At 38.8% G+C, this 27939-nt stretch overlaps 1 protein-coding gene across 1 annotated transcript in view; it reads left to right on the forward strand.

Moving 5' to 3' along the window:
* LOC128625467 (uncharacterized) overlaps positions 1-27939 on the forward strand; it is an 82128-nt gene that overhangs the window by 12403 nt on the left and 41786 nt on the right. Inside the window, exons 2-7 of the mRNA XM_053653782.1 lie at positions 101-211; positions 2197-2246; positions 2371-2470; positions 4353-4441; positions 7130-7247; positions 24584-24706. Of these exons, the coding sequence (XP_053509757.1) occupies positions 101-211; positions 2197-2246; positions 2371-2470; positions 4353-4441; positions 7130-7247; positions 24584-24706 (591 nt within the window). The remainder of the gene's footprint in view (positions 1-100; positions 212-2196; positions 2247-2370; positions 2471-4352; positions 4442-7129; positions 7248-24583; positions 24707-27939) is intronic.

Here is a 27939-nt window from a genome sequence, read left to right on the forward strand (position 1 = left end):
CTCAACTCCCAATAACAACTAATACACCAAACAGACTTGTTGCTGGATTCATCCTCCATCTCCATCTTCATGTGATCTTGTTCTCGTTTCTTATTTCCAGATGGCGCTCAGTAGGGGGAAGGGCTCGCTGGACAGTAGCTCATCAATCAGAAGTGATCTGGAGAAATGTTCCCTCAACACACACGCCAGGGCTAACACGGTTATTGTAGAGGTACAGTAACTCATGAAAAACACAAAAGCAGATGTGTTGTTCCCGTGACCGCGTTTCTACACGTGAAGCTTTTCATCAGTCTGGAATAAATCCATTCTGTTCTACTGCAGATCAATCAAATGACACATATAATCTGAACTAAATCTGTGTGCAAGCAAAGAGCAGCCTTGTTACCATAGCAACCAGATGCTCAAGTAGCCTGCAAGAGTGTAACAAGTAACAAGAAAAATAGTCTCAGAATGGGCTTAATAATCTTTTTTTTTTTTAAATCTACTAAGTTTGTTCTTCCACACGTTGCTTAGTTTCCTTACAGAAGCCGTACTCTTCAATCACTGTGTGTAACAACAGATACACCGATTGTGACTTTACAGAGTATACAAAAGATTACCCACTCTGTTTAATCAGACAGTAATTTTAATTCATGCCTCAGTCGGTGTACACAATCCTGTGTATCTACATAAGCAATGAGTAAATCAATATTTATCAAAAAATAATAAGCAATGCAGTAGTTGATAATGGGAAAATAATCACAGCCCAATTAAACTCAGCCAAAAAAAGAAATGTCCATTTCTTGATAGGACTCGTATTTTAAAGATAATTTTGTAAAATCCAAATAAGCTTTACAGATCTTTATTGGAAAGGGTTTAAACAATGTTTTTTCATGCTTGTTCAATGAAGCATAAATAATTATTGTACATGCTCCTGTGGAACAGTCCTTAAGACACGAACAGTTTACAGGAGGTAGGTGATTAAGGTCACAGTTACAGTAACACTAAAGAGACCTTTCTACTGACTCTGAAAAACACCAGAAGAAAGATGTCTAGGGTTCCTGCTCACCTGCGTGAACATGCCATAGTCCTGCTGCAGGGAGACATGAGGACTGCAGATGAGTCCAGAGCAATAAACTACAATGTCTGTAATGTAAGACGACTAAGACGGTGCTACAGGGAGACAGGAAGGACAGCTGATCGTCCTTGCAGTGGAAAATGACATGTAACCGTCTGTCCCCCAGACGTGATTGAGAACTTACAAAAGCCTTGGGGGAAGAGTGGAGGAACATCTCACAGCAAGATCTGACCAATCTGGTGCAGTCCATGAGGATGAGATGCTCTGTAGTACTTAAAGCAGCTGGAGGCCACCAGATACTGACTGTTACTTTTAATATTGACCCCCCCGCTTTGTTCAGGGACTCATTATTCCATTTCTGTTCCATTTCTGTTCCACAAACTGTTTTTCCCGTGCTTCGGGGGTTTCCTCGGGGTACTCCGGTTTCTTCCCCCAGTGTAAAGACATGCTCTGTAGGCTGATTGGTGTTTACAAATTGTCGGTAGTGTGTGACTCCAGACTCCCTCAAGACCCTTTGTAGGATTTGTGGTACAGAAAATGGATGGATGGATGGATGGATTTGCATTCAGGGTTGTGGAACATCTGTGAAACAGCAGTTCTCTCTATCTCTGTCTCAGAGTTAATAAGACAAAAAAACGCAGCTTGTCATGTTACCAAGAAACCATCCTGAAGTGGACACTCCTTCCAAAAACCCAAACGTCTCCTCACAGAAATAAATGCCATATCAGCAATTGCACACGTTTGAAAATCTGTTTGTTGCGCGTCCGCCATACAAATCTCTGTATAATTTGTTATCATACACATAATAACGTATTAGAACGACTACATTTAATATAAAGCTGTGAGCTGAATATTGTTTGTTGTAGAAACGAATTTAAGAGCTCTGTGGTATAATTTCCATTCCAGTTGGCGTATCAGTTGGATAGGATTATTGGATGGATTATTAACAGATTATTAGGCAACATGTAAACATAGCTGCTGTTTAGTGTAGATGGAGTAGGAGAATCCATTTTTATTTTTTATTGTTTATATTATAATTTATAATGTCTACTAGTCACGTTTAGTACTTCTGACAGTCTAAATTTTTTGCCTTGGTCTTGGCCGCGTTCATGTTTACGCGCGCTTCAACTTTATTGCAGAAACTAGAAAAGGAGAACGCCAAACTGAACGCGCAGTATGAAGAGCTGAGGTAACAGATGGAACTTTTGTATTTGCTTTCGTCAAAGCCTGTCAGTTTACTTTAGAAAGGGCTCCTCTGAGAGCAGTCGTTCAGTTCCTTCCTGTATGGCACCACCATCTGCCTCTGTGTTCAGGTGTCAGTATGTGCAGCTCCTAGAGGAGGCCAAGGAGGAGAAGTTCGACGAGAGGAGAGTCTACCTGCTCAAGGCTCAGATCATGCAGCTGGAAAGACAGGTATAGTAGAGCTGTATTTAACACCACAATATACACAGTACCTTTTTACTGCTGATTATGTTTGCAGCTTCACTGACAATTAAAGTAAAGTCAAGCCCCATGCAGAGTACACATAATCCACACGAGAACCACGGTATATACGGTAACATGTGTTTTCTATTACCTACATGCTCTGGATAAACTCTACCTTTCCTCCTCACTGATGTGGTACCGTCAAGGATACACATTTTACCTTTAATATTTTGTTTTATTTTATTTTACCTGGAAATATGACTTGGACCTTAAAGTCCCCATTAAATCAGCATTTAAGTTTTGTGGCTTTTAGTATGAATATGTCAGCCTTAAGGTTATCTATAAGCTAGTGCGCTCCAAAACAATGACAGAATTCACATTTAGAAGATATAAACATTTAAAATTTACAGTCTCTCGCTCTCTCTCTCTCTCTCTCTCTCTCTCTACCACCAATATGAATCAACAATTTTGTTGATCATTCTGCACAGATTTTCTGTCCAATCAAAAGCCATCTGAAGTGTCCCGCCCCCCAACATTATAAAAATCCACGCTACTAACTATCAAGTATGACTTAGCCCAGGCTGTGCGGTAAGCTAAACACTATTGGCTGTTCAAAAATGGGGCGGAGCCACTCGATATGTCCCGCCCTGACTTCCTGTTTCAGTGGAAATTACGTCGACATGTCGAATAACGCTGCACTTTCAAGGAATTTCATGGGGACTCTAAGAATGAGAATTGGATCTTAAGGACCACTGATGTATCTTTTTAAATCTCTACTCTTAAAGCTATATATACTGTACACACTAAAGGTACAAAAGATGCACCCTTGATGGTACCACCACAGCAACAAGAATAAATATAGCTTGGCACTTTTATTTCTGGCAGTGTGCAAACCACCTCAGCCCTCACACAACCCCGGATTCGTCTCTAGTAGAAATTTCCGAATGAATTTCACTATTTGAAATGACATAAAATGTTCATCTTCAAAGGCAAAAATAGTCGCATTTGAATGTTTCGGATCCCATATTCTATGTTTAATGGCCTAACGTGAGTCCAACACAAGTTTTCTACACTTTTCCACTAAAGAACTCTTGTTGTTGCCAGCTGCTGTAGGAAAACCTGTGTGAACACATGCATGGCATTTATCCAGACTTTATTTTGTCACATATTTTCAAATTATGTAAACTTGTTTCCTGATTCCATTACAAAAAAATATTAAAGTATGTGTCCTAAAATTGATATTACATGTACACAGTTTAGATTTCAGCAGACATTTTATACCCTACCACATTGTTATACCCTGTCCAGTGAGATATATATATATAATGGATATGTATATGTGTAATATTTTTTTATATGTATATATATTACACACACACATTATGCTATTCCCTGTGTAGTGAGCATTAACATTATATACATATTATAGTGAGCACATGCATACATATACATTGTTATACCCTGTGTAGTGTTTAAGAAACTGACACAATGTTGGCCTTCTGTGGTTTATACAGTATGAACACTTCTGTAAGTGTAGCACTTGTGCTAATGTTCACTAACGTGTCTTTGTCAGTACAAGAGACTACTTAATATTCAAATTCACTTAAATGCGACGTATTGTAAGTAAATAAAATTCAATTGCAAATTTGAAAGGAATTTGCCAGTCCTGGTATTCCTTTATGTGTGTATTATTGTATGTATTTATATATAGCCAATCCTTAGTGTTGTTGCTCTTTCAGCGGTTTTTAATAAGTTGATAAGCACCTGCCAAATGCGTACTATAACCATGAATCACTACAGATGGTCATCATTTTCACTCTTCCCTGTATCCACCTTTATGCATTCTGCATGCGTCCTGATTGCTTTGCAGGTGATTTTGCTGTCCGAGGGCTTGAGCTCACAGGTCTGCCGCCTTCAGGATGTGGAGAAAGCCCTTGATCCTCTAACACAGAGATTAAGGTATGCTTACAGAGTGGCGAAGCTACAATACAGTGACCTGACTGCAAATAGCATTTGTTCATCCTTCGCTCAAGTTACCATAGAAGCAGAGTTGATTGATTTAGACATGAATAAAATCTCAAGCGACATTTCGGTCCAGCTTGAAAGACAAACTGACTGCAGCTCGATAACATGGGAATGTTTTAAGCATTTCCCTTGGAAATGTGTGAAATTCCTGAAACAGGCCCAGGCGGTAGTGGGAGGTTGATCTGGTGTATCAGCTGTAATTTTTCTTATGGTATCTGTAACGTTATATTGGTATGGAACATGAGAAATCATATTACACATCATCTATATCGAATGTAATGTGACCAAGTAAAAGACTGAATGGAGGTCAGAACATGGGTTTATATTGCAGCATGCACACTGGTTGTGTGTGACAACAAGCAAGCAGCATGATGTCACTCAAATACCGGTCTCTATTTCAGCGACTTTATACTCATCTTCTCTCTCCTCCAAGTAGGGTTGGGCGATATGACAAAAATATCATATTCAGATACTTGAGGACACTTCTATCATACACAATGCATATCAGGATATATCATTTCTAGAGATGCACCGATACTAAATTTCTCAGCCGATACCGATAACCAATTATTCAGAGTGATATCGGCTGAAACCGATACCGATAGTTCTGCCTTTTATGCCTTCTTTTAAATGAATAATAATTAATTCCACAATTCTGAAGGAAATGCAATTAAAAACTTTATTCTCTCCATTTCAACAAGTTGTTTCACAGTAACTGGTCTCATAAACAGAAAACGCATTACTCTAATTAACATTAACACATGAACTAAATTCTGATGATTAAAGTAAGATTTCTGAACTTTAATTAATTAATTCATTCATTCATTCATATTAACATTGACTGAATTCTAAAAAACCTCCTGTTAGTCTCACACTCACTCACCACAAACAAAAGCATTTCTACTTCATCACTGAACATCAAACTGGTATTGTTATTATTAAAAACCTAAAAAAAAAAAATAAAAAAAAAAATACATCACCATACCTACGATATCGCAGAAAAGTGTATCACGTAATCATTTATCACAATATCGATATTCTATCTACATCACCCATCCCCACCTCCAAAGTGATGTCATTAGTCAGTAATAGAACAGATTTTTCTGGCTCACATGTGTAGAAAAGCAGCAAATATCATGTTTAACATGGTTTTAATAACTGTTATTAACAATAAGAATGCTAAACATGATTTGAATGTATTTACAGAAATAAACCGTATACCCAATAATAATGAAGCAGTGTTCATTCAGTGTTGGATTAGTTTGCTAAGCAGTCAAAGATTGACAGATGAGAAAAAGTGTCACCTGGTCTTTTTCTAATCATCAACACTGTCTAATTTTGTTAAGCCTGTGCCCACTGTAGCCTCAGATTCCTGTTCTTGGCTGACAGGAGTGGAACCTGATGTGGCCTTTTCCTGTTGTATCTCTTCCGCCTTAAGGTTTGATGTGTTGTGCATTCTGAGACGCTTTTCTACTCACCACATTTGTAAAGAGTGGTGATTTGAGTTACCATAGCCTTCCTGTCAGTTCGAACCAGTCTGGCCGTTCTCCTCTAACCTCTCTCATCAACAAGGTGTTTCCACCCACAGAACTGTTGCTCACCAGATGCTTTTTGCACCATTGTGTGTAAACTCTAGAGACGGGTATGTGTGGAAAATCCCAGGAGATCAGCAGTTTTTCAAAATACTCAAACCAGCCCATCTGGCATCAACAACCACGCCCCAGTTAAAGTCATGTTTGATGTGGACATTAACTGAAGCTCTTGACTTGTATCTGCATGATATTCTGCATTACGCTGCTTCCACGTGATTGGCTGATTGGATAACTGAATGTATGCACAGGTGTTCCTATTAAAGTGACAGGTATGTGTATTATGTGAAGTTCAGTTTAGTTTTGTTAGTTGTTCAAGAGGGTAATATATACATTTTTGGCCACTTCTAGACTGAATTTCTGAATTTTCTCACCCACTCCCATGTGCATCATTGCTTCAGCAGAAGCTGCAGCCATATGCAGGACACCACACAGGACTGATAAGGCTTTGCTTCATCCGGGTTACTGATCTCAGATCAGCTCTGCCTGCACAGATCCCACCAAGGCAAAACATCCAGCCCTCCTCAGATCAGCTAAAGAGATCAGGCCAGTGTGAGCCAAGTAGGGTCTCTGGATCTGTACTGAGGGGGCTGAAGTGATACAATGTAGTTAATCAGCTCAGCTTGCCGCCTCTAAGTGCCTGTTATTGGGGCCTCTGATCCAATAAAGGCCGGGATTACGGCACTTTGCTCTCACGTAATTTCATTTGGTTACATCCCGCAAAAGCACATTCGTATCTCCTGTCCCTGCTGACAGCTCGACGTTCAACAGCAACAAGCCGAGAAACGAGCTGGCCTCACAAGGATGATGACGTCTTTGACATGTAATTCTGACATGTCTGACATGCTACGTCGAGGCGTTTGATTGTTCTTTATGAGTCGGCTGAGATGACTTTCCCTCTGTGCCTGCAGAGCAGAGGCTGTCATCATGACGAGACTCTAGGGTTAATGATATTATCTTTCATTTACCAGCTGCAATATATCTTTATTACTGGCAATTAAAGAACTAATGAAATATTTGTTTGTGTGCTCAGGTCGCTGCTGTGCTCCGGGGATCCTGCTGCTGCTGACGTGGTGATCACTCGGACAGAGCTCACGCAGCTTACAGAAAGGTGTGAGGATGTGAGACAAAAGCTGCACAGAAATAATAAGGTAAAGAATGTTAGGAATCAAACACATTGGGGCGTGCGTATCGGAAAATAATCAGTGATGGGGTGGTGTTCTGCGGCTCGACCAGAAACAGAGTTACAGAGTGTTACTACTCCGAGGTTTATTATTCTTTTCCTGTAGCAGCACATCTGAAGTGTTTTATTCCGTTTATACCAATAACAATGACTTTTTTTGTTATTTAATGAATGGTATATTGGGCTTTTTATTCATTTTTAGTTTAATGTCTGTGAAACAAGTTATTTCCTTTTAGCACTTAGGTTATAGCAGCTATAAACAGCCATTCCCTCACCAGCCTCTCCTTTTTTTCTCTCTCTTGAAGTTGGAAAACAAAACAAAGGCCTACGAACCTAATAACCTCTTCTGTGGCTGATTGTGATAAAGTGCTTGTTTTAAACACCTGAAAATCCTCCAAAAATATTAAAGTGCACCTATTATGGTTATTCAAATATTACATTTCATATAGTGTGTTATAGAGCTGTCTGTGAATGTAAAAACTCTGCAAAGTTTCAAAAATCAGAGCGCATGACAAACAGAGTTATTGACTCCCAAAAGAAGGAAGCGATTCTGAAAAGCTGAAATGAGTCCTTAGTAATTCCAGACTTTACTTCCTGTACTAACATACGTAGGTTTGTAACAAAAAGCCCCGCCTCTGGTCTTCATTGGCTGCTTGCTGGCAGCGGTAGACCAATCAGAACAGATTGGGACATCTGACCAATCAGAGCAGAGTATGCTCTCTGAAAGGAGTTTATAATGAATCCTTTAGAACGGATCATTGAACCAGTCGTTTGTGACGGGGGGGGGATAGGTGATGCTGCAGTTTAAATTATGAGCACGTTAAAGTGTTTTTTGACCTCGGATGCATGTAAATCTATTGTATGAGACCTTTAAAACAAAATTAGGCACGTTTCAAAACCATAATAGGTGCACTTGAAATATGTCTCCTTATTGAAAAACTCAACGTATCAGCAAGTACATGTTTTCTCATGTTAAAAAACACATTTCTTCTTCTTATTATTTATTATTAACCATCGGTATACCAGTAAACAATAGCTGCTAATGTGTTACTTTTGTTCTATCAAATCTTGCCTAAAAGTCCTGTTTACAATTATTCCTGACTGTTATGCTAGGATTTGTTCCACTGTTTTGCTATGGTTGCTATGGTGATATGGTTTTAGAACAATCCAATCAGTGAGCTCCTAATGAACATCCAATCATTTATCAAAGCATGCAAGCTTTATGAACTGCAGACTCTGAGCATCTGTTTGAGCTTGAGTAAAGGACTCTCTGATTCTGAGTGCGTGTTTGGGGAAGCTTAATATCATCGCAGGTTTGTTTTCACACACACGAATTCCTTCGGAGCTGCGGATTGATGAGATAATCTGCAGTGTGCGAAATCTTTGCAAGCGTTTGACACTGATTAGCGGTTCAGGTGAAGCATTTCTGTCAAAGCTGCTTGTTTTGAAATTCCTTCTTACTCCATTTGGCTAGAAGTCATCCTGTTTAATCTGCAGACACAACATGCCTTTCTGCACCATTGTAAAGCCTGAAATGGGAAGTAACATCACGGTACTTGCAGTCATGAAAGAAACTCTGAAAGAAGACGGTTTTTACGTGGAGCAGAGATGCATTCAAGGGTTGGAAAACAACTTGAACAAACATCTCGCACGTTGAAAAACAAGTTTAAACAACGAGGTCTTGAGTGGTGTTTTAAAATCTTTTTGGTCCTTCACATGTATTTTCCCTAGTACTGCAAGCTAGGAACGAGCTGAGAATACAGTATATTGCAGTGTCATTTTGTGATAATGCCCTGATAAACCTTTTATCACTGTTTATATCATGAAATGATTTAATAATTCCATCTAGCATTCAAAAGAGTTTGTTCCTTAAAGGAAAAACCCACCCTGACTTGACATGACTAACATGTGATGCTTAATAGCATCCAAGATTTATTATGTAATGAAACAGAGTTCACTTTTTTTTTAGTTTAAACTTCTTTCATTGACATGCTGGTTTATTTTCACTTTTCCTACATTACCTACAATGCCAATATTCTACCTGACAGTATTGGTGTCAAAAGTATAATGTGGCCTTTATATTCTTGGGTGTTACCAGTGGTTTGCATCTTGAGGGGAAACCGTCTGTATTTACATTCATGAAGGCGTCTCTTGATTGTGGACTTTGACACTCCTCCAGAGTGTTCTTGTCTTGGCTAGATGTTGTGAAGGGTTTTTCTTCAACAAGGGAATAATTCTGCAATCATCCACTTTGGTTGACTTCCGTGGTCTTTTTCTCCAAGCCTTTTGGTGTTGCTGAGCTCGCCATTGCATTCCTTCTTTTTAAGAATGTTTATTTGGCCACTCTTCAATTTTCTGTTATCTCTCCGATAGGTCTGTTTTTGTTTTTTCAGCCTAATGATAGCCTCCTTCACTTGCATCGACACCTCTTTGGACTGCATATTGAGAGTTCTCATGAACAGTTACCAAGTGCAAATTCAACACGGAATCAACTCCAGAGCTTTTATCTCCTTAATTTGTCATGAAATAATGCTACACAGGCCACACCTGGCCATGAAACTGCTTGGATGTAATTGGATGTAATGGCTGTAATTCCTAAATGAATATTTTTGTTAAACTCCTTGAATTATAGCTGAAAGTGTACGCTTCAATCACATCTTGATTGCTTCATTTCAAATCCATTTTGGTGGTGTACAGAGGCAAAATTACCAAAATTCTGTCACTGTCCAAATACTTATGGACCTGACTGTATTGAAAGTGCTCTGAAAAAGTATTTGATTTCTTCTGTTTTTGTGTATATTTCATACTAAATTGTTTCAGAAATGAAAACAAAATATAAGATAAAGCAAAGGCAACGTGAGTAAACACAAAATACAGATTTTAAACGATAATGTTATTTATTGAAGCAGAGAAGTTATCCAATACCAACTGGGTCTGTGTGAAAATGTATAGTTGCTAAAGTGTATAGTTACTACCCAATAGTTACTAATTCCCCAAATCTATGAAACTACAATTATAATGGGGTTCAGCTGGACTAGACACAACCAGGCCTGATTACTGCGAACACTGTTTTTCAACAGCATGAAGTTGGTTAAAATGTCTTACCCAGTAACACACTCTGCCAAAATGGAAAGAAATTCCAGAACTGATGAGGTAGAAGGTGATTGAAATACATCAGTCTGGGTTAGGGTTAGAAATAGTTACAAAGCTATTTCAAAGGCTCTGGGACTCCATTATTTCCAAATGGAAAAACTCTGCACAGTAGTGAACCTTCCCAGAAGTGGCTGACCTTCCAAAAATCTTCCAAGAGCACAGCAGCTACTCATCCAGGAAGTCACAAAAGAGCCAAGAACAACATCAAAGGAGCTACAGGCCTCTCTTGCATCAATAAAGGTCACTGTTCATGACTCCACTATCAGAAAGACACTGGGGGAAAATGTCATCCATGGAAGAGTTCGAGGTGAAAACCACTGCTAACCCAGAAGAACATTAAGGCTCGTCTGAATTTCGCCAAAACACACCTTGATGATCCTCAAACCTTTTGGGAGACTGTTCTGTGGAATGATGAGTCGAAAGTGGAACTGTTAGGAAGACAGGATCCGCTGTTACATCAGAATTCAGAATTCCACAAAAAGATCATCATACCTACAGTCAAGCATGGTGGTGGAAGTGTGATGGTGTGAGGATGCTCTGCTGCTTCAGGGCCTGGGCAACTTGCAATAATTGAGGGAAACATGAATTATTCTCTCTACCAGAAAATCCTAAAGGAGGATATCCGGTCTTCAGTCCGTACGCTGAAACTCAAGCGTAACTGGATTATTCAGCAAGGCAATGATCCTAAGCATAGGAGTAAATCCTAGTCCTAGAAGTAAGTGAAAGACTGATCTCCAGTTATCAGAAGCGTTTGGCAGTTACTGGTGCTAAAGTTTGCACAACCAGATTAAGTTTAAGAGATCAGTTATAGTTTTTCACATGGGTGATAGCTGTTGGATAACTTTTTTTTGCTTCAATAAAAAAAAGAAACAAATAAAACCCGTATTGTGTGTTTACTCAAGTTGCCTTTGTTTTATGTTGTAAAAAATACTTTTTCACAGCACTGTACATGCATCATGTTTAATATGTTTCAGGATAGAGCTTTCCTTTAAACATTGGAGCAAGAATATTGTTTCTCATTTAGAAAAGATTTCAAGTAGATTCTCTTTAGAAAGAAAGACCATTAGATGTACAAGATACAAAAATAAGTAAGCATTTTTTCCCCCCTTTTCAGGTTAGATGAGCTTTATGGTATTGGTGACAAGTTAATCTTTATTAAATCCTCATTAATGCATTTAATATAGGAATATCTCGCCTAACATACAGTCTAATGAGATGTTCACTTTTGTTTATAGTATATTATTGCCAGTAATAATCATGTTTTAGACATCAAATAATATTACTGAACTAATTAGACATTAGTGTGTCCCGCTTCTGAATTGTAAACGCAGACTAAGGAAAGGATTTGTAGCCAGTTTCATATCCGAGATAGAACCTGATACAACAGGCATCTATGTATAAACTACAAATCTATCATCCAAGAACATAACCTCATCACCACAACACCACTACCACCACAGACGGATCTCCTACCACCTGAAGTCGTGCGAACAGTAGCACAATGAGGTAGATTTGTCCTCCTGACTGATCTAGAACCTGTTCATCATCTGCTATCAGGTCTCTTCAGCGTCTTTCCCGTCACTTTCCATTGTTGTACATACACCAAAATACAATGTCTATCCTTCTTGCTCTCCCTCCCTCTCTCCCCAGATAATAACATGCCACAATGATAGAAAGTCCTGTTAAATAATAGGCATGGTGTTATTACATGCTCTGTCATTTATGTGCTTCAGGGGAGGATATTCTGTATACCTGTCATCATAAAAGAATGGCGGCGGCCCAAGAGGTTTCTTTCTTCTTTTTTTTTTCTTCTTTTTTTGTTTTGTTCTCTGAACATGTCAGAGAAGCAACTTGTCAGCGGAGATGTTCTTCTTGTCCTCGCTCTCACACTTCTTTTATTGTCTTGCTTTCCATTCTCTTCCCAATGGGACCATAGAGACAGAGTGCAGTTGCAAATAAAAGAGAAGGGAGAGCTTTTTGAATTTAATCTTCATTCAGGTGCTTCGTGTTCACATGGAAACTGTTAGCTAGAGCAAAAGCATGTTTGCTAAGCATTCTTTGTTTATGCGTTTCTTTGAGACGTGCATATGGTGTGTGTGCGCGTGTTTTGAGGTGCCATATTGTTCATATTGAGCTGATTTCTACTAATCAGCGTTGTTTATGAACATTGAACTTACCAGGTGAGGAGAAAGAATGACGTTTTTAACATAAGGTGTTCTTGTTTTTTTTCAGATGGAGAGCAGAAGCAGGTCTTATTGCTCACATATTTGCTCTGAAACCCTAAATGAATATGCTGCGATACTCCTGATACACTTTATTTATTGAAAAGAAACCTCCAGCCTGAAACACATTAAGTACGTCTGGTCCATGTTGAAATGACGAGCACGATTACGTTGATGGTCGTGTCGTATCGGATCGTGGAAAGCTATTTGAGCAGAGTGTACAGATGAAGAGGTATGAGAGCTGGACAAACTAAAGTCCCACTGGTGCCACTATCAGTTTAAATGAAAGAAGTCAACTCAAGAAATGTAATTAAAGATGAATATGCAAGGGCTCCTAAGATCAGTGGAGCATCGTAATAGTTGCCTGCTTGTGATTTATTCAGCGAAGCTGTACATGTTTGATGAAAGCCTTCACAGCTATTTTTTTTTCACCCCACACTCCTTCGACGTAGTTTCAGAGTCATTTGTTCCCCATTAAGGATGAACAGGTTGAATGGCTGTTAAGCAGAGCTTTCACAATCTCCTGCGTAATTGAAGTAATTACAGGTCTCATCTGCTGCGTGTTGAACACGGCACCATAAACATTGTTACAAGCAGAATTAGGGAAGCACCAGATCCAGCGCAGGCGACTGCATCCCTGAATCCTAATGTGCTCTTTCCACATTACGATTCGGAGAGAGTCGTGAAGCTTCCTTTCACCTTTTTTTTTAAATTATTAATTGGAAAGCGGTATGTGTGGCGTAAGAGTGGCTAGGCAATTTTGTTATTTATTTGATGGTAAAACACTTCCAGTTGCAGCGAGAGCTCGGCTGTGTTGGATGGCGATTATGGCTGTGAGAGGAAAATCAGCCCATGAAAAACACCCCTTTCCAGCCTGGAAATCGTCTCCAATTGAGTCATTTTCTTTAATTGAATTTATAATCTCGTCAAGATGGTAAAGCCACTGATTCAAGCAAACTGTGGTTTGTGGTTTTCTGATGTTTTTTTTTTGTGTGTGTGTCCATGATTGCAGGTCTTTGAAAGAATTGCAGTACGTTCCTAATCACAAAGCCTAGCACAAACAAATTCTCTAAAAATCGTGTAATGCATTTACCTGCATAGTACAAATGTTGGACTATATGTAGTGTGTGTGTGTATATGTATGTGTGTGTGTGTGTGTGTGTGTGTGTGTGTGTGTGTATGTATATGTGTGTACATATATATATATATATATATATATACACATACACATACACACACACACACAGTATACGTAGATTCTGATCAATTCATGTTTGTTGAAGATTTTGATTTAAGATTCATTTTATTGTTAAAAAAAAAAAAAGACAGAAAATGACCCGGTCCCAAGGATCATATAGTGACTTCAATACAATTTAACAATATAATCTCCCAGTTAAGTCATTTAAAAAGAATACAAGTGTTTCAATACATATAGTTGTGCTCATCTTTGCATACCCCTTGCAGAATCTGCAAAATGTTAATTATAAAAATAATAATAAGAAGAAGGATCATTAAAATTGCATATTTTATATGTATATATATATATATATATATATATATATATATATATATATATATATATATATATATATATATTATTTAGTACTGCCCTAAATAATCTATTTGACATAACAGGTGTTTACATATGCTTAAACATATACTTTTGAACAGGATGACTGGTGTAATTTGTTAGTATTTATGTTTAAATTTCTTATTTTTTTCATTTAATACCGCCCTTCAGAAGCTACATAAGATATTTGCATGTTTCCTAGAAGACGAAATAATAAGAATTTAAAAGTTTACGTCCCCCTGGCTCTTAATGTATCGTGTTGCCTTCTTGAGCATCAGTGAATGTTTGCACCTTATGTAATAGCTGTGTACGAGTACCTTAGTTGTCCTCAGTGTCAAAAGATGGATCTCAATGTCATACAGTCACTGCTGGAAAGAGGTCAAACATGCAGAAGATGCTGGAAAAGCAAAGAGTGTGCAGGACCTGGAGGATTTTTCTGAAGAACAGTGGGCAGTTTAATTGCTCAGGACAAACAAGGGACTCGTGAACATCTATCACAAAACATAAACACAGTCGCTGATCATCCAGGTAACAACACACAGTATTAAGAATCAAGAGCGTGTAAACTTCTGAACTGGTTCATTTGTGTAAATTAGTTTAGTGTGTAGTATTGTGTCTCATGGATAATATGTAAACACCTGTTATGTGAAATAGATTATTAAGGACAATATGAAATAAAAAATAATATGCAATTTTAATGATATTAATGAATGATAATGAGAGTTTATAGGGTGAAATGGGTCTTCTATGATCATCTTAGACTATCAGCAGTGACTGAATGATACAAAGACAGTGCATTTTTGCTGTTGCCCAAAAGTATTGCTTGTCTATTTAATACTTTGCAGCGTTTGTTTCTTTGTCACATTTTCAAGGTTAAAACCATGAAACCAAACTAAAAACCAGAATGCTTTTCGGCAAGAATCCTATAAACAGTGTGTGTAAAAAAAAAAAAAAAAAAAAAAAAAAAAAAAAAAATTGCCTTTATATGCATAATATATAAACTGGATATGTTCTGTAAATTGATTTCTAAGCATTGTAGCTATGCCCAATTCATATATAACTGAAGAACTGGGTCAAAGAATTATAGCGAAAAGGTGACTTCGAGAATTAAAGCATGCGAAGAAAAGAAAGCGGAATTGGCTGAACATAAATTGCAAGCACTCACGTGCACAGTGGCCTTGCAGTCTTAAATACATTACTGTTTGTTCCTACAACACATTGTAAGCAATAGAAATATTAATACATTTATTTTAATGTAAAACATTTGAGAGAAAAATGGTGAATGGCTTTTGTGAGCTAACTTTATTAGCCCTAATCCCTTCACTCATCACATTTAATATTTGGTGCACATGACCTGTGTTTACTTGCCTGCTAACATCTACAGATTAGAGGTAGCATTTACAATTTTACTATGGCAACCAGCTGAGAACTATGCTCTTTTTTTGCTTAACATAAAGCAGCGGTCAGACCAAACACAAATACAATTCTCCCAGAGGAAAAGCCATTTCACTGAATGTGAGCAGACATGGCGTATAAAAGACTCATTTGTTCCTGGTAATGGTTACCTTTGCTTCACACAGTGACTTTATTTGACCTATTAATTTGTCAACCACATCCTTCATTTCAATACTCTTTTCAGCATGCCCTTATCACAGCTCAGGGGAAGATTTTAAAATAAGAACTTGCCCATGGGACTCCCCAAGGGCAAATGGCAAGAGCACGTTAAAAAGAGTATTGAAACTGGGCGTCGCCCTGAGCCAGGAGAAAACAAGAAAGCGGGACTGTGGTGTCTAGTCTGTTAAAAAACAAACAACAACAACACAAAATGCTGCAGAGCATTTGGACGTGATAAACCTTACTCTGTATTCTTGGAAGGGAGACCACACAGAGCAGCTCTTTATAGGGTCATTTTAAAACTCTAGTGATGAAAAGCATTTATTTCAAATTCGGCTCCTAAATGAAACTGGAAGTTTTTGTTGCTTAGTCCATTTGTTCATCAATTTAAAAAAAAAATGCTACATAGGCTATCTTGTTGTTGCTTCTGGAAAGCTCTCGAGTGACCAAACAGAAAGACGTTCTCCCATCCGTGGCCAGAAGCCGAGGGAGCAAAATTGGCCGTGATCTCCAGGTGGGAGCGATGGCATGCTGTACCCCCTCTTTCAGTCACAGCGACACTAGCCAATCACAGGCTTCTATGAGCTCATGTATGTGGATAGCACTTTCCTTCGAGTGTGTTACACCGCCCTGTGATGCAGCATGAGCAGCAGCTTGAAAAGAAACCATTGGCTGCTTTCATGTGTCTCTGAGGAAGCACGTGTTGGGCTTCACCCTCCCCATTTGGTAGTTGCTGTGTGATAAAGGAGAGCTGGCTGGTGGGTGACCAAACTGGGGAGAAAATGCAGAAAAGTCCAAAAGTCTGGCTTCTTGCTCTGAAGGGTGGAGCATTCAGAGAGTAATTATAATATATATTATTCTGAAAAAGCATTATTTTCAAAATCTCTGCTGTTTCTTTTACTCTATATTTACGTTTATTCACTTTAAAAAGAAATAACATTGTGCTTTAGGGAGCTGTTTTTGTTTTTCTTCTTCTTTTATTTCCTTTGATTCATGCCAAGCATTAGAACAGCAGGCCATTTTTTTTACTCTCTTATCAGATGAGAGAAATGTCATCTTAAGTAAGCTCCTTAACAAGAGCAGTTTATCGGCCTGGCCTTGAGGAACCGAGGGAGGATGTGTTTCATACAGCCGTGTCTGAGGCCATATTTGGTGCGAGGGCCGCGACTGGGATTCTCATCTGCTCTGCATCTGGATATCATCATATTAGCGTTCCACCTTGTTAGACTCGCACCCTGCCTACGCAGAGCTGCTGCTGATGTGTATTAAGAAGGATGATATGAATTATATCTAGGAGGGGTGTTTAAAAGCCTTGGTGTGATGCTCGTTATTGACGGCTGCAGGATGATATCAGAGGTCATATTGCACAGTATGTGATCCCAGGACTGATGCTTTGCTGTCTCAAATAAGCTCATTGGTGCTCCTTGAAATCTGATGGAGAGGAAGCAAGACATACTGAGCATAGCCTATCGAGCTTGTGATTCAGTCTGTTCAGTGGTGTATTGAACTGCAGCTGCAGCGCTGCCTTTGTCAGTCTTAATTAGAGCCGAGAATCTGTTGCTTTGTACAAATCCTAAGAGAACTCTGTTGCTATGAAAAGAAGGCCATGATACGTAATTAAGCGCTGGGTGCTCTTAGGTGAGGTATGAAGATAGCTTGAAAGATGGATGTGTACACCTAGACAGCCACAGAAAGACTGTGATGTAGAAATGCGTTCTTGTGATAAGGCGCTGACCCCAGTGGGCGCAGGCCATCTGGATGGATTGCTGGCACCGAGCATCTGCAGAAGCCCTTATGTGAGTGAGAGAGAGCGAGAGCGAGAGAGGTTGCGAATGAGCCGAGCACAAGAGAGTCAGTGCGGCTGTTCCAGGGCCGTAGCTGACACATGGATCACTGTAATTACTGGGCAGTCCAGGGCTGGTTATTAGTTTAGGGAATGTCAGGGGCGTATATCAAACCCAATTTGCTTCGTAGCTTGAGAGGTCACTCATCTTCCTGTGCCTCCTTCCCTCCCTCAGAGCAGCAGGGCGGGTAGCCTTCGCTACATACACACCATGACAAAGACTAGGCTGTGCTCTTATGCTACTTTTTCTTTTTCTTTTCAGAACTGCTTGTAATATCAGTCGTCCAACTGTGCAACATGGCTTTACGAAAAAACAAAGCTTGTCAAAGTCAAAATAATGATCATGCTGGTTTGAGCAGGAAACCATTACATTTTTTTTTTCTGCATATTTTGTTTTTCCATTTTACACCTCCAGGGTTGAGGGTTTAAATCCTGCCTCCACTCTGTGTGCGTGGAGCGTGCATTTTCTCACAGGGGTTTCCTCCGGGTACTCCGGTTTCCTCCCCCAATCCAAAAACATGCATTGTAGGCTGATCGGCATTTCCAAATTGTCCATAGAGTGTGAACGGGTGTGTGCAAACCTGCCCTGCGATGGGTTGGCACCCCGTCGAGGGTGTCCTGCCTTGTGCCCAAAGTCTTCTGGGATAGGCTCCAGGCTCCGTGCAACCCTGTGTAGGATGAGTGGAACAGAAAATGGATGGATGGACTAGCAGGGCTTAAAAAGGCTAGTGTTGTGGTGAATTAATGATCAGAAGTAATGTCTGTCTGTCAGTTGTTCTATGTACTGTGTCTATCTGTCTGTTATTCTATCAATCTCTCTGTTTATCTACCTGTCGGTTTGTCTCTTGGTCTATAATTATGCATATCTCTCTATTTTAATATTTGGATGGCTGCATGGATTGATGGATAGATAGATATTTCAAGCATTCTGTCAGTCATTCTATCTGTTGTTTTGTGTCCTCTTGTTCTATCTGTCTGTAGCAGCTATAAACAGTCCCTGTCGTGGAACACACAAAAAAAAGTACTGGCACTGGAGACACCTTCCATGAATGTTATATAAACGTCTCCTTAAAGAAATCGTGGTTTAGTTATTCTGTTTATTATTTGTTTTTTAATCATGTGGAGCATCCACCGTAATTGTCCCTGTGAATTAGCTGTTGCTATAGAAACATTTACGCATTATAACGACTGCATTAATATAAACCTGTGATAAACATGCCAGTGCTGCTCTTATAGAGAATTGAGCGACATTTCTAATCAGAGAATTCAATAGTTGTGAGGTATGACTCGGTCTAACAGATTCATATTTCTGCCCTCATATTATCAATAAGCTGATCGCTGTACAATCAGGGGTTCCCTGAGCAGATAACCTGATACTGATAAGCTGATAACCCTGCTAAATACCTCTGCTAACAGACTGAGCAGTTGTGTGTTTCCGACCCCATGCCTTTATTTTTAACACGTTTCTTTGACCGCTTTCTGACAACTTTTATGCTAATGCAGTGCCCTGCTCGTGCCGGCTGTCAGATGGCCTCAAAGGTGGCAGTGGCGCTGCTGTCCCTCTGGAGGCTGATTGAATGTTTGACGGTTGTTCCAGTGTCTGGAAAGATGTGACTTGAGGCCATTAAAAGGGCGCTGTCCTGGTTTGTGTACCTGTATCGGAGGAATGCAGCAGATGGTGCACTTGGCATGAGCGCAGGGGAACGACTAGCCTTCATTTCAATTACGCTTCACTGCCCATGCTATGAGGCTGAGCCCACCTGGAGAGGAACTTCATTATGTTCTCTTTGTCTCTGCACTGAGGCACGACTGCTGGACCTGTCGTCAGTGGTGTTTGACAGGAGGCTGGAATAATGAACAAACTAGACACGGTTACCTTTGGGATGGATTGGAGAAAGCTGTTTAATAACATACTCTTGCCTGTATTGAACCATTTAGTAAAGTAAGTTTAGGAGATATATCCGTATTTAGTTTCTATAGCATCTAGACCAAACCCTTGAAATCAAGCACTTTCCTGTAGGCCCCAAAAAATCCGGGGATAGAAAATACTGACTGATTAATATATATATTGTATTTTTCTAATAATATTATATTGTAGCATATTATATTGTAAAAATACAGTTCCCTCTGAAACTATTGGAACAGTAAGGCCAATTCATTTGTTTGTTCTATACACCAAAGACATTGAGTTTGAGATCTGTAGATGGACACTGTATGAGACGAGAGTTTCGGCTTTTATTTCCTGGTATTTGCATCTAGATGTGTTAAACAACATAAGACACAGAACCTTTTGTATCAGAAAACCCCATTTTTAGGCGAGCAAAAGTATAGGAACAGATAAGAAGTCTTGAAGTAAATGAAATTAAATAACACTTAATATTTGGTTGCATATATTGCAATAACTGCATCAAGTCTGCGACACATTGACATCACCAAATCGTCGGTTCCTTCTTTTGTGATGCCTTTTTAGGCTTTAACACAGCCTCTTCCAGTTGTTGTTTGTTTCGGGGGGTTTCTCCTGTCCGTCTCCTGTTCAGGAGGTGAAATGTTGCTCAGCTGGGGTAAAATCTGGTGGCCAGTCTAGAACCTTCCACTTTTTCCACCCTGATAAAGTCCTTTGTTGAGTTGATAGTGTGTTTTGAATCATTGTCTTGCTGCATGATAAAGTTCTTCATGATTAATCTGGAGGGGAATTTTGGAGGGGACTCTAGGCTAATTGTCATGAGTAGTCCTACATTGCGACCATGGCAAATGTAAGGAACATGCGCCACTTTGGATTAAACTATGCTGCGTGTCCAAGTAACCCATGTCTGCCTGCACTGAAAACATGGTTTTAAAATATTTCATTCCTCTTGGATGGTTTTTAGTTTGGTGTAAGAGTTTCAACAGAGTTGTTCCAACAGGGTTTTTTCATTTTTATTTACTTAATTATAAATTATCCAGGGGGTATAACACGTGAGCTCAGTTTGTGATTTTGTGAACTAAACGTCGTCATTATCCAACATGCTAATTATATGAGGAGGACAAGGTACTGTTTTAGTTGCTTAATCAGTGCGATATGCTAATTAACTAACTAAGCTAATGTTTGCTATAAACACAGTATTGGTTATTATGCTAAATTTTGGCTAGTGTTACGTTACTTATAATAGGACAAAGCATATTAGCCTCAATCTTGTGAAAATCTGTGACAAATGTGAGCTAGTTTACTATTTGCATACCGTGTGTATTCATAGATCCTGTTTTGTTTTTTTGTTTTTTTAAAATGTGAATAGAGGTATCGAGATTTTTTTTTTTTCTAGTTTCTTGGAATTAAACACTAGAGAACAGCTTCACGGTAATTAAATGAGAAAGATGAACACACCTATAAATAAATCCTTTAAATAAACATGTAGGCACATAGATGTATTCTTTATTCTATGGAGTCTTCACAGAGGCTTGTTTGTGATCGAACACTGTGCCATTGATTGCGAATGGTAATTGCAGCCTGGAGAAATGATCTTCACAGAAGAGCTAAAGTCTGTGGGCTGCGTATTTACTGACAGGAACAGAGTGTGTACAGTTTGCCTTAAAGTATTCCTGCTATGCAGAGCTCTGCTCCTGAGCGATAAGCTGTGAGGAGTAGAGGAAATGTTGTTTACCTCAAAATCCAACCTTGTTGTGAGCTTAGCATCCAGACACTGATTACCTTCCTCTGGGAATTTACACTTGCCTTGTTTGCACTTCAAATAAACGGCAAACTGCAAAGACAGCTAGAAAACAGTTTTCCATTTAAGAGCAATGAACATATAAATCACATTTTGTAGCCACCATTACGTGCGTGATTCGATGATGATGCAAAGTCTGCAATTATTACATGTACCAATGAGCCATAACAGTAAAATCACTGACAGGTGACGTGAATAACATTGAATATCTCATTATAACGGCACCTGTCAAGGGGTGGGATATATTGGGCAGGAAGTGAGCAGTCAGTTCTAGAAGTTGATGTGTAGGAAGCAGGAAAAATGGGTAAGCGTAAAGAATTGAGCGACTTTAACAAGGGCCAAATTGTGATGGCTAGACGACGAGATCGGAGCATCTCCAAAACGACAGTTCTTATGGGGTGTTCCTGGTATGCAGTGGTTACTACCTACCAAAAGTGATCCAAGGAAGAACAACCAGTGAACCGGCAAGAGGGTCATGGGTACTCATGGCTTGTTGATGCACGTGGGGAGTGAAGGCTACCCTGTTTGGTCCGCGTTTGAAACATTTCAACATCAAGGGTATTCAAGTCTGATTAAGCAACTAACATGACTAAATGGTGACGACGGTTCCCTTTTCATGCTTAAGCATTACCTCTTAGTATTGCCATAAATAAGACACCAGTTCAAAGTAGTTCTGTTTTGTCATGGTAATTTATGTTACCAATTTTAGGAGGAAACCCCCAAAGAACAGGGAGAACATGCAAACTCTGTGCACATAGGGCGGAGGTGGGATTCGAACCCCCAGAAGCCATGAAAGTTCATGTTTAGAAAACTGGAGACATTGAACTACACCCTGTTTGTTACATGTTTATCGGTTCAGATACACTACACTTTGATACGCTGAAATAATTTGCTGGGTCCAAATCTGGTCTGTGATACGGTAGGTAATAAGCTCTAGTCTGTTGTGTGATTCAATTTTTACCTCACTGTTGGCAACACAGTGTACTTGCATGTGTGGGTGTGTGTGTGTGTGTGTATATATATGTATGTGTGTGTGTGTGTGTGTGTAATATATATATATATATATATATATATATATATATATATATATATATATATATATATATATATATATATATATATATATATATATATATATATATATATATATATATATAAAAACATAGTGTTTTGTAGCTTGGCAGTCCAAAAATATAATTTGTAATGGTTGACATGAGGCGAGTAGAGCCACTTCAACTGATCAGGGTAATGTTAGTGTTTTGGTGGATGATGGTTCATGCTAATGATAATGCAAATGGATCGTGTGCACTATATAGTGAAGGGTCAATCAATCATATCTCTTTGGTTTTTGGTAGATTTGCCTGCTAGCTAGTGAAGAGTATGATGACTAATGAAGGAAATGTCAAATCACATGAAATTGTGAACATGTAGTATAGAAAGAAGTCATTCATTTCCTCCATTCCGTCTCTGAGTGTTCTTCATTGTACTGCAGAAGGTACTAGTCTTAAGCTAAAATGTGCTGCCATATGAATACGTGTAAATGTAAATGCTCTCGCAGTACTTAAAGTAAACAATCCTACATACAGTATGCTTCTTAGTTCCACAGGTGTCCATATTTCATGCCAGCAGCTCTCAGATCAATGGCACAGCTGCTGTCTGTGCTCTCAGGCTGATCTTCCTGTCTAAGCTTAGTTTTTTTTTTTTTTTTCTCTTGCCGTCAGATTTATTTAACTCTGGTGTGCTAGAAAGTATGTACTACCCCCGAGCATCATCAATGTACACTCTGCTTCTCCAGACTAATTTTCTGCTCGTTATGTGAGCACCAGCTAGAGAACATTTCCTTCACATTCCTTTTCCTCCACAGCCTAAAGCAGTGTCGTTAAATCAGAATAAGCTCCGATGACAGGAAATCACATATATAATGTATATAGTCCTGGGCCAGTTCAGGCTCTGGTAATGAGAGGGAGGTGGTAAATAAGAATATGATATTAGCTGAAATGAGTATTAAGCAATAAAGATAAAACTTTTGTGTGGAGGAAGATTATTGAAAATCTTTATAGTAGACAGCAATGGAAATCTGTTTAAAGTCTGCCTTTTCTAATTGAGTGTAAACATAGACTTGTTTGAATCCAGTTTTCAACTCTTTTACGATTATTCTTCGTCAACACTGTACAAGAAGATCCAAATAGCATTTTTGCCAAATTGTATAACCGACTCTGAGATAAGGTGTGTTCCCAGTATCAGATTATACGATAAAGATCCTTTAACGATAGACCTGCGATTAAGGAAAATTATGTTTATGTCATCAATCAGCGCAATCTGAGCTTGTGCAGGAAATCAGCTTGTATAAACGGAAACATTTTTCAACGTGAGCTTGGGGTAATAAAGATATTTCTGCCCATTAGCATGTTTCGTTTACATTTCACATTTGTCACTACCATATTTGTAGCTGTCCCATGAGTCTTGCATGATCCTATGCCGCCGTCCTAATGCTAGCTTTTAGAGTGTCTTACTCTCAGATTTTAATCAAAAAACTGTGAGAACTTAGTCGTGGACTGTCTTTGGTTGCGAATGGATCACAGCGCACAAAATCAGGCTGAAAACGGTACAGTGTAAAGCCGGCTTTAGCAGAAGATATGGATCTGGACGGAAGGATGCAGAGTAAAAATATTCCCCAAAGGAATATTGTCAGACTTTCAGCTTCATCATTTTTTTTCCCCCGTCTCTCTTTTTCTCTCTACTTCGTTTCACAAAGTATTTTTTTAAAAAAAACTCTCTTATTTCCATCTCACCCTAGTTTTTCTTCATTTCACAGGCAAAGAGCACAAACTTTCACTTCAACACAAGCCAGTTACAAAACACTGGTGCACATAGAAAGGATCACATACAGTTTTATTACTGCCACTTTTGGCATTGAAGTTAGAATGCATAAGTCTATTTTTCATACTCCGCTCGATCAGCACAGCCTCTGAAGGTGCAACTGCTTTGATATTCCTGGTTCTGTGCTGCAGAAAAATATTTCCGATGTCCTTTGAAGTTCACCTTTATATTGAAGGTAAAGAAGCTTTAATCTTTAGGTATTGTCCCAATAATCCAGCGCCTTTGATGTCCAAGTGTAGGAAGGGCCCTAAAGAGTGAAGGTTGGACAGTAGCCGAGGGTCACTGACGGAAGCTCATCTGCTCTTGTTGTTTTTATAGGTGACTTTCCTGGAGGATCTCGCCATGCCCTGGATACTGACTAGGTCGAAACTGAGCAAGCAGCCCACCACCCTGCTGGATCTCTGCTACGGCAAGACGAAGAACCTAAACCTTCAGGAAGTGGTGAGTCGGTTAAGTCCAAGTCCACCATTATATAAAAATGGTAATATGTTTCATTTGGTAAGGAGTTGTTGTCTGTCTGTTTGTTTGTTTGTTTTGTGGGTTGACTGGTAAAGAGTATTGTCTTTATGGATGGCATGTTTTAGAATTGGAATGAGATTTCTCATCTATCCCCAGTGTGAGGCTGCAGATAACCTAGAGCCCTCATCTCTCCCATTGTCCTGGTCTCTGGTCACCGTCCCCAGTGTGTCATATCACAGTATCACTAATCCAACCGCACCTTGGTCTGTGTTACAATGGAAATCAATTTAGCTCCCAGTAGATTTCATGAAATCTGTGAACACTTTGAATGAGCTGGCAACGGCTGTCCTCACTCTATACCTCCTAGTCATGGATTATTCTTATTCACATGTTAACATGTATCTCTTATAAATACAGTACAAAATATACATTCAGCATGGATTAAAATGAGTCGTTTTCAATAGAACCATTGCTTGAGTCATGCTAGGCTTATAATTCAGTGTTATTTCAATGCTCAGTGAATACAACAAGCTGGCAAAGTCAAAGCTCTTCATTATCATATGCACACAAACTGCAGTGAAATTCTTACTTGCATGCTGTTCTTCAAGACTACCATAACACTACAGACATATTCACAGCTCAAAGACAACACCAATACAACACTTATCCAACATTAACCAGCTAGAGTTTATAGGTAATAGTAGAATTTCAAACTATAAATTTTAATTCCTTTCACTAAATAAAAAAAAAAAAAAAAAAAAAACACGACCTGCTGTGTTCCAACCAGGATTCAGGATCCTCGTCTTAAACTGCAATGGCATACTGTGTGGTTGATTGCTTTGGAAAGCAAAAAAAGAAAAAAGTGTGCAAGGGAATGCAATGGATGAAGCATAAAAACTAGCAGATTTAAAGAGGGTTTATGTATCTTCCTCCAAATGCCCATACAAATCATTTTACTTGCGCAAGACGAATGCGGTAAAATCACCATATCCACATAACTGAACATATTTCCACAATGCACTATATATACACACTACTGTGTAAAAGTCATAGATAGCCTATATTTATATACACCTTTTGTCTTACAAACTTATACAATGGCCACTGCGTTAGTGTGTCAGGAGAAAAGAAAAAAATAGATATCCGGATATTAATTTTTAAAAAAAATGACATTACAGAGAAATATCTGCATTTAGTTTGACCATATTAAGTAATATGCTTTTTTTTTTCCTTGTAAGAACATCACTGATGCATGCTGGGATTTTACTTGCAGATGCCTGTAACCAGCCAATTTTCTCAGGAAACTGCACAACAGTGTAACTAAGAGAATGTATGCTGCTTTAAATGTGAAAGAAAATGATAAATGGATTCAGTTCTTATTGGTTGTTTTATAGTTCAGGAGTGTACAAATCATAAATTCATCAGCTATCCCACTGGGCAAGTGAAAGCTTCAGTGTGCTTACCCAGTCCAATGTATTGTTTTCCTGGGCATCTCATTAACTAAACTAAAAAGCAGCAGCTAAAGTAATTGTGTATTAACCCTTTAACTGCATGGTGTGGCCATATGGCAACAGTTAATTATCTCCAGGTTTTTGATAAACAATAATACAAAACTCCTATTTTCCTACGAATCTGGAAAAAGGGGGCTATAACTTTGACATAACAAAAAAAAAAGCCATGTCACATGACCAGGAAGTGCTGTTTGCAAGTTTTCTGCAATCACATGATGTGGTGAAAGGGCTCATCGGAGGGCTGTCAAATTTTGATTAACACTAATGTTTGATTACACTATCTGAGATAGGTTAACTTTAATTTGATATATTTTCATAGTTTATATATTTTGAGTATTCTGTTAAATGGTCAAACATGCTGTCATGCTAAGGAACTGCAGTATGTGCATTCATGAATTGAAACAGACCCTACGTTTTGCAATTGCACCTTATTTTCTACATTTGATGTTTCAAGAAAAAGAATTAAGAAGATAGTTCACCCAAAACATGTTTGGATTTGATTTATGTATGTATTCTGAGTAAATCCATCCACATACATTTTGCAACAGTAATGACCCCCCCATACACACACACTCACACACTTTATCACTCGATAAAGTGGGCTATCACTAGAGTTATATGGCATTATCTGGCATCAAGATAATTAATGAGCCTAGTAAAAGTTAAAGGGTCACACCAGTAGCCGGATCACATGTTTATTTCTTGTTTGTTGCCACAGAATTGAAGTGCTTTTTTTGAAGTTTGAATTGAAGTGCTTGAAGTGTAAAAAGTGGACTAGCTATCAGTTTTTCATTTACAGTTGCAGTCCAAAAGCCAGATTAAAAATAAATAAGTTTGTTAAAACCTCCCTATTGACTTTTGTTTTGCAAAGGAAAACTACATGAACCTATTAAATGAAAGGTTTTCTTTTGCAAAAAAATAGTCAACAGGGAGGTTTTAACAAACTTATTTATTTTTAATCTGGTTTTTGGACTGCAACGCTAAATGAAAAACTGATAGCTAGTCCACGTTTTACTATTTACCTTTTCAATTGAAAGGTTTCATTTCTGTTACGTATATAACAGAATTTGTATAACTCAGATTGTATATTTATACAATATCGATATTATATCATCACATTCCCCCAGCTCTACATTCTACTGCTGAGTTGAATGTACTCGCGCTCCATACTTAAGACACTACTGTATGTTGCCGTACCGTGTATTGTACTAATGGTAAATAGTCTGCACTTATATAGCGCTTTTTTAACCTTAGCGGTTCCAAAGCGCTTTACACCGTGTCTCATTCACACACACACTCACACACCAACGGTAGCAGAGCTGCCATGCAAGGCGCTAACTTGCCATCGGGAGCAACTTGGGGTTCAGTGTCTTGCCCAAGGACACTTCGGCATGTGGAGTCATGTGGGCTGGGAATCGAACCACCAACCCTACGATTAGTGGACGACCCGCTCTACCACCTGACCCACAGCCGCCACATATGTGGCTTTTCCAAATATATTTGTAAAGTGATAGCATTTAGATATAGTATGTCCTTTCGCTTCACTGTTGGAGTAAAGGGAGAAAACCATTACCGTTATAAAGATTGAAAAGGCAAGAAAATGGATAAAACAGCACCTCATTTGGTTGAATCTCAGCATTTAAGCAAAAAACCGCCTATCTCGGACTTGTCTTCTTTTAAAATGACCCATAAATCTTCCTGGAC

The sequence above is a fragment of the Ictalurus furcatus genome, chromosome 22, assembly GCF_023375685.1.
Source record: "Ictalurus furcatus strain D&B chromosome 22, Billie_1.0, whole genome shotgun sequence".
In the NCBI taxonomy this organism is placed as follows: Eukaryota; Metazoa; Chordata; class Actinopteri; order Siluriformes; family Ictaluridae; genus Ictalurus; species Ictalurus furcatus.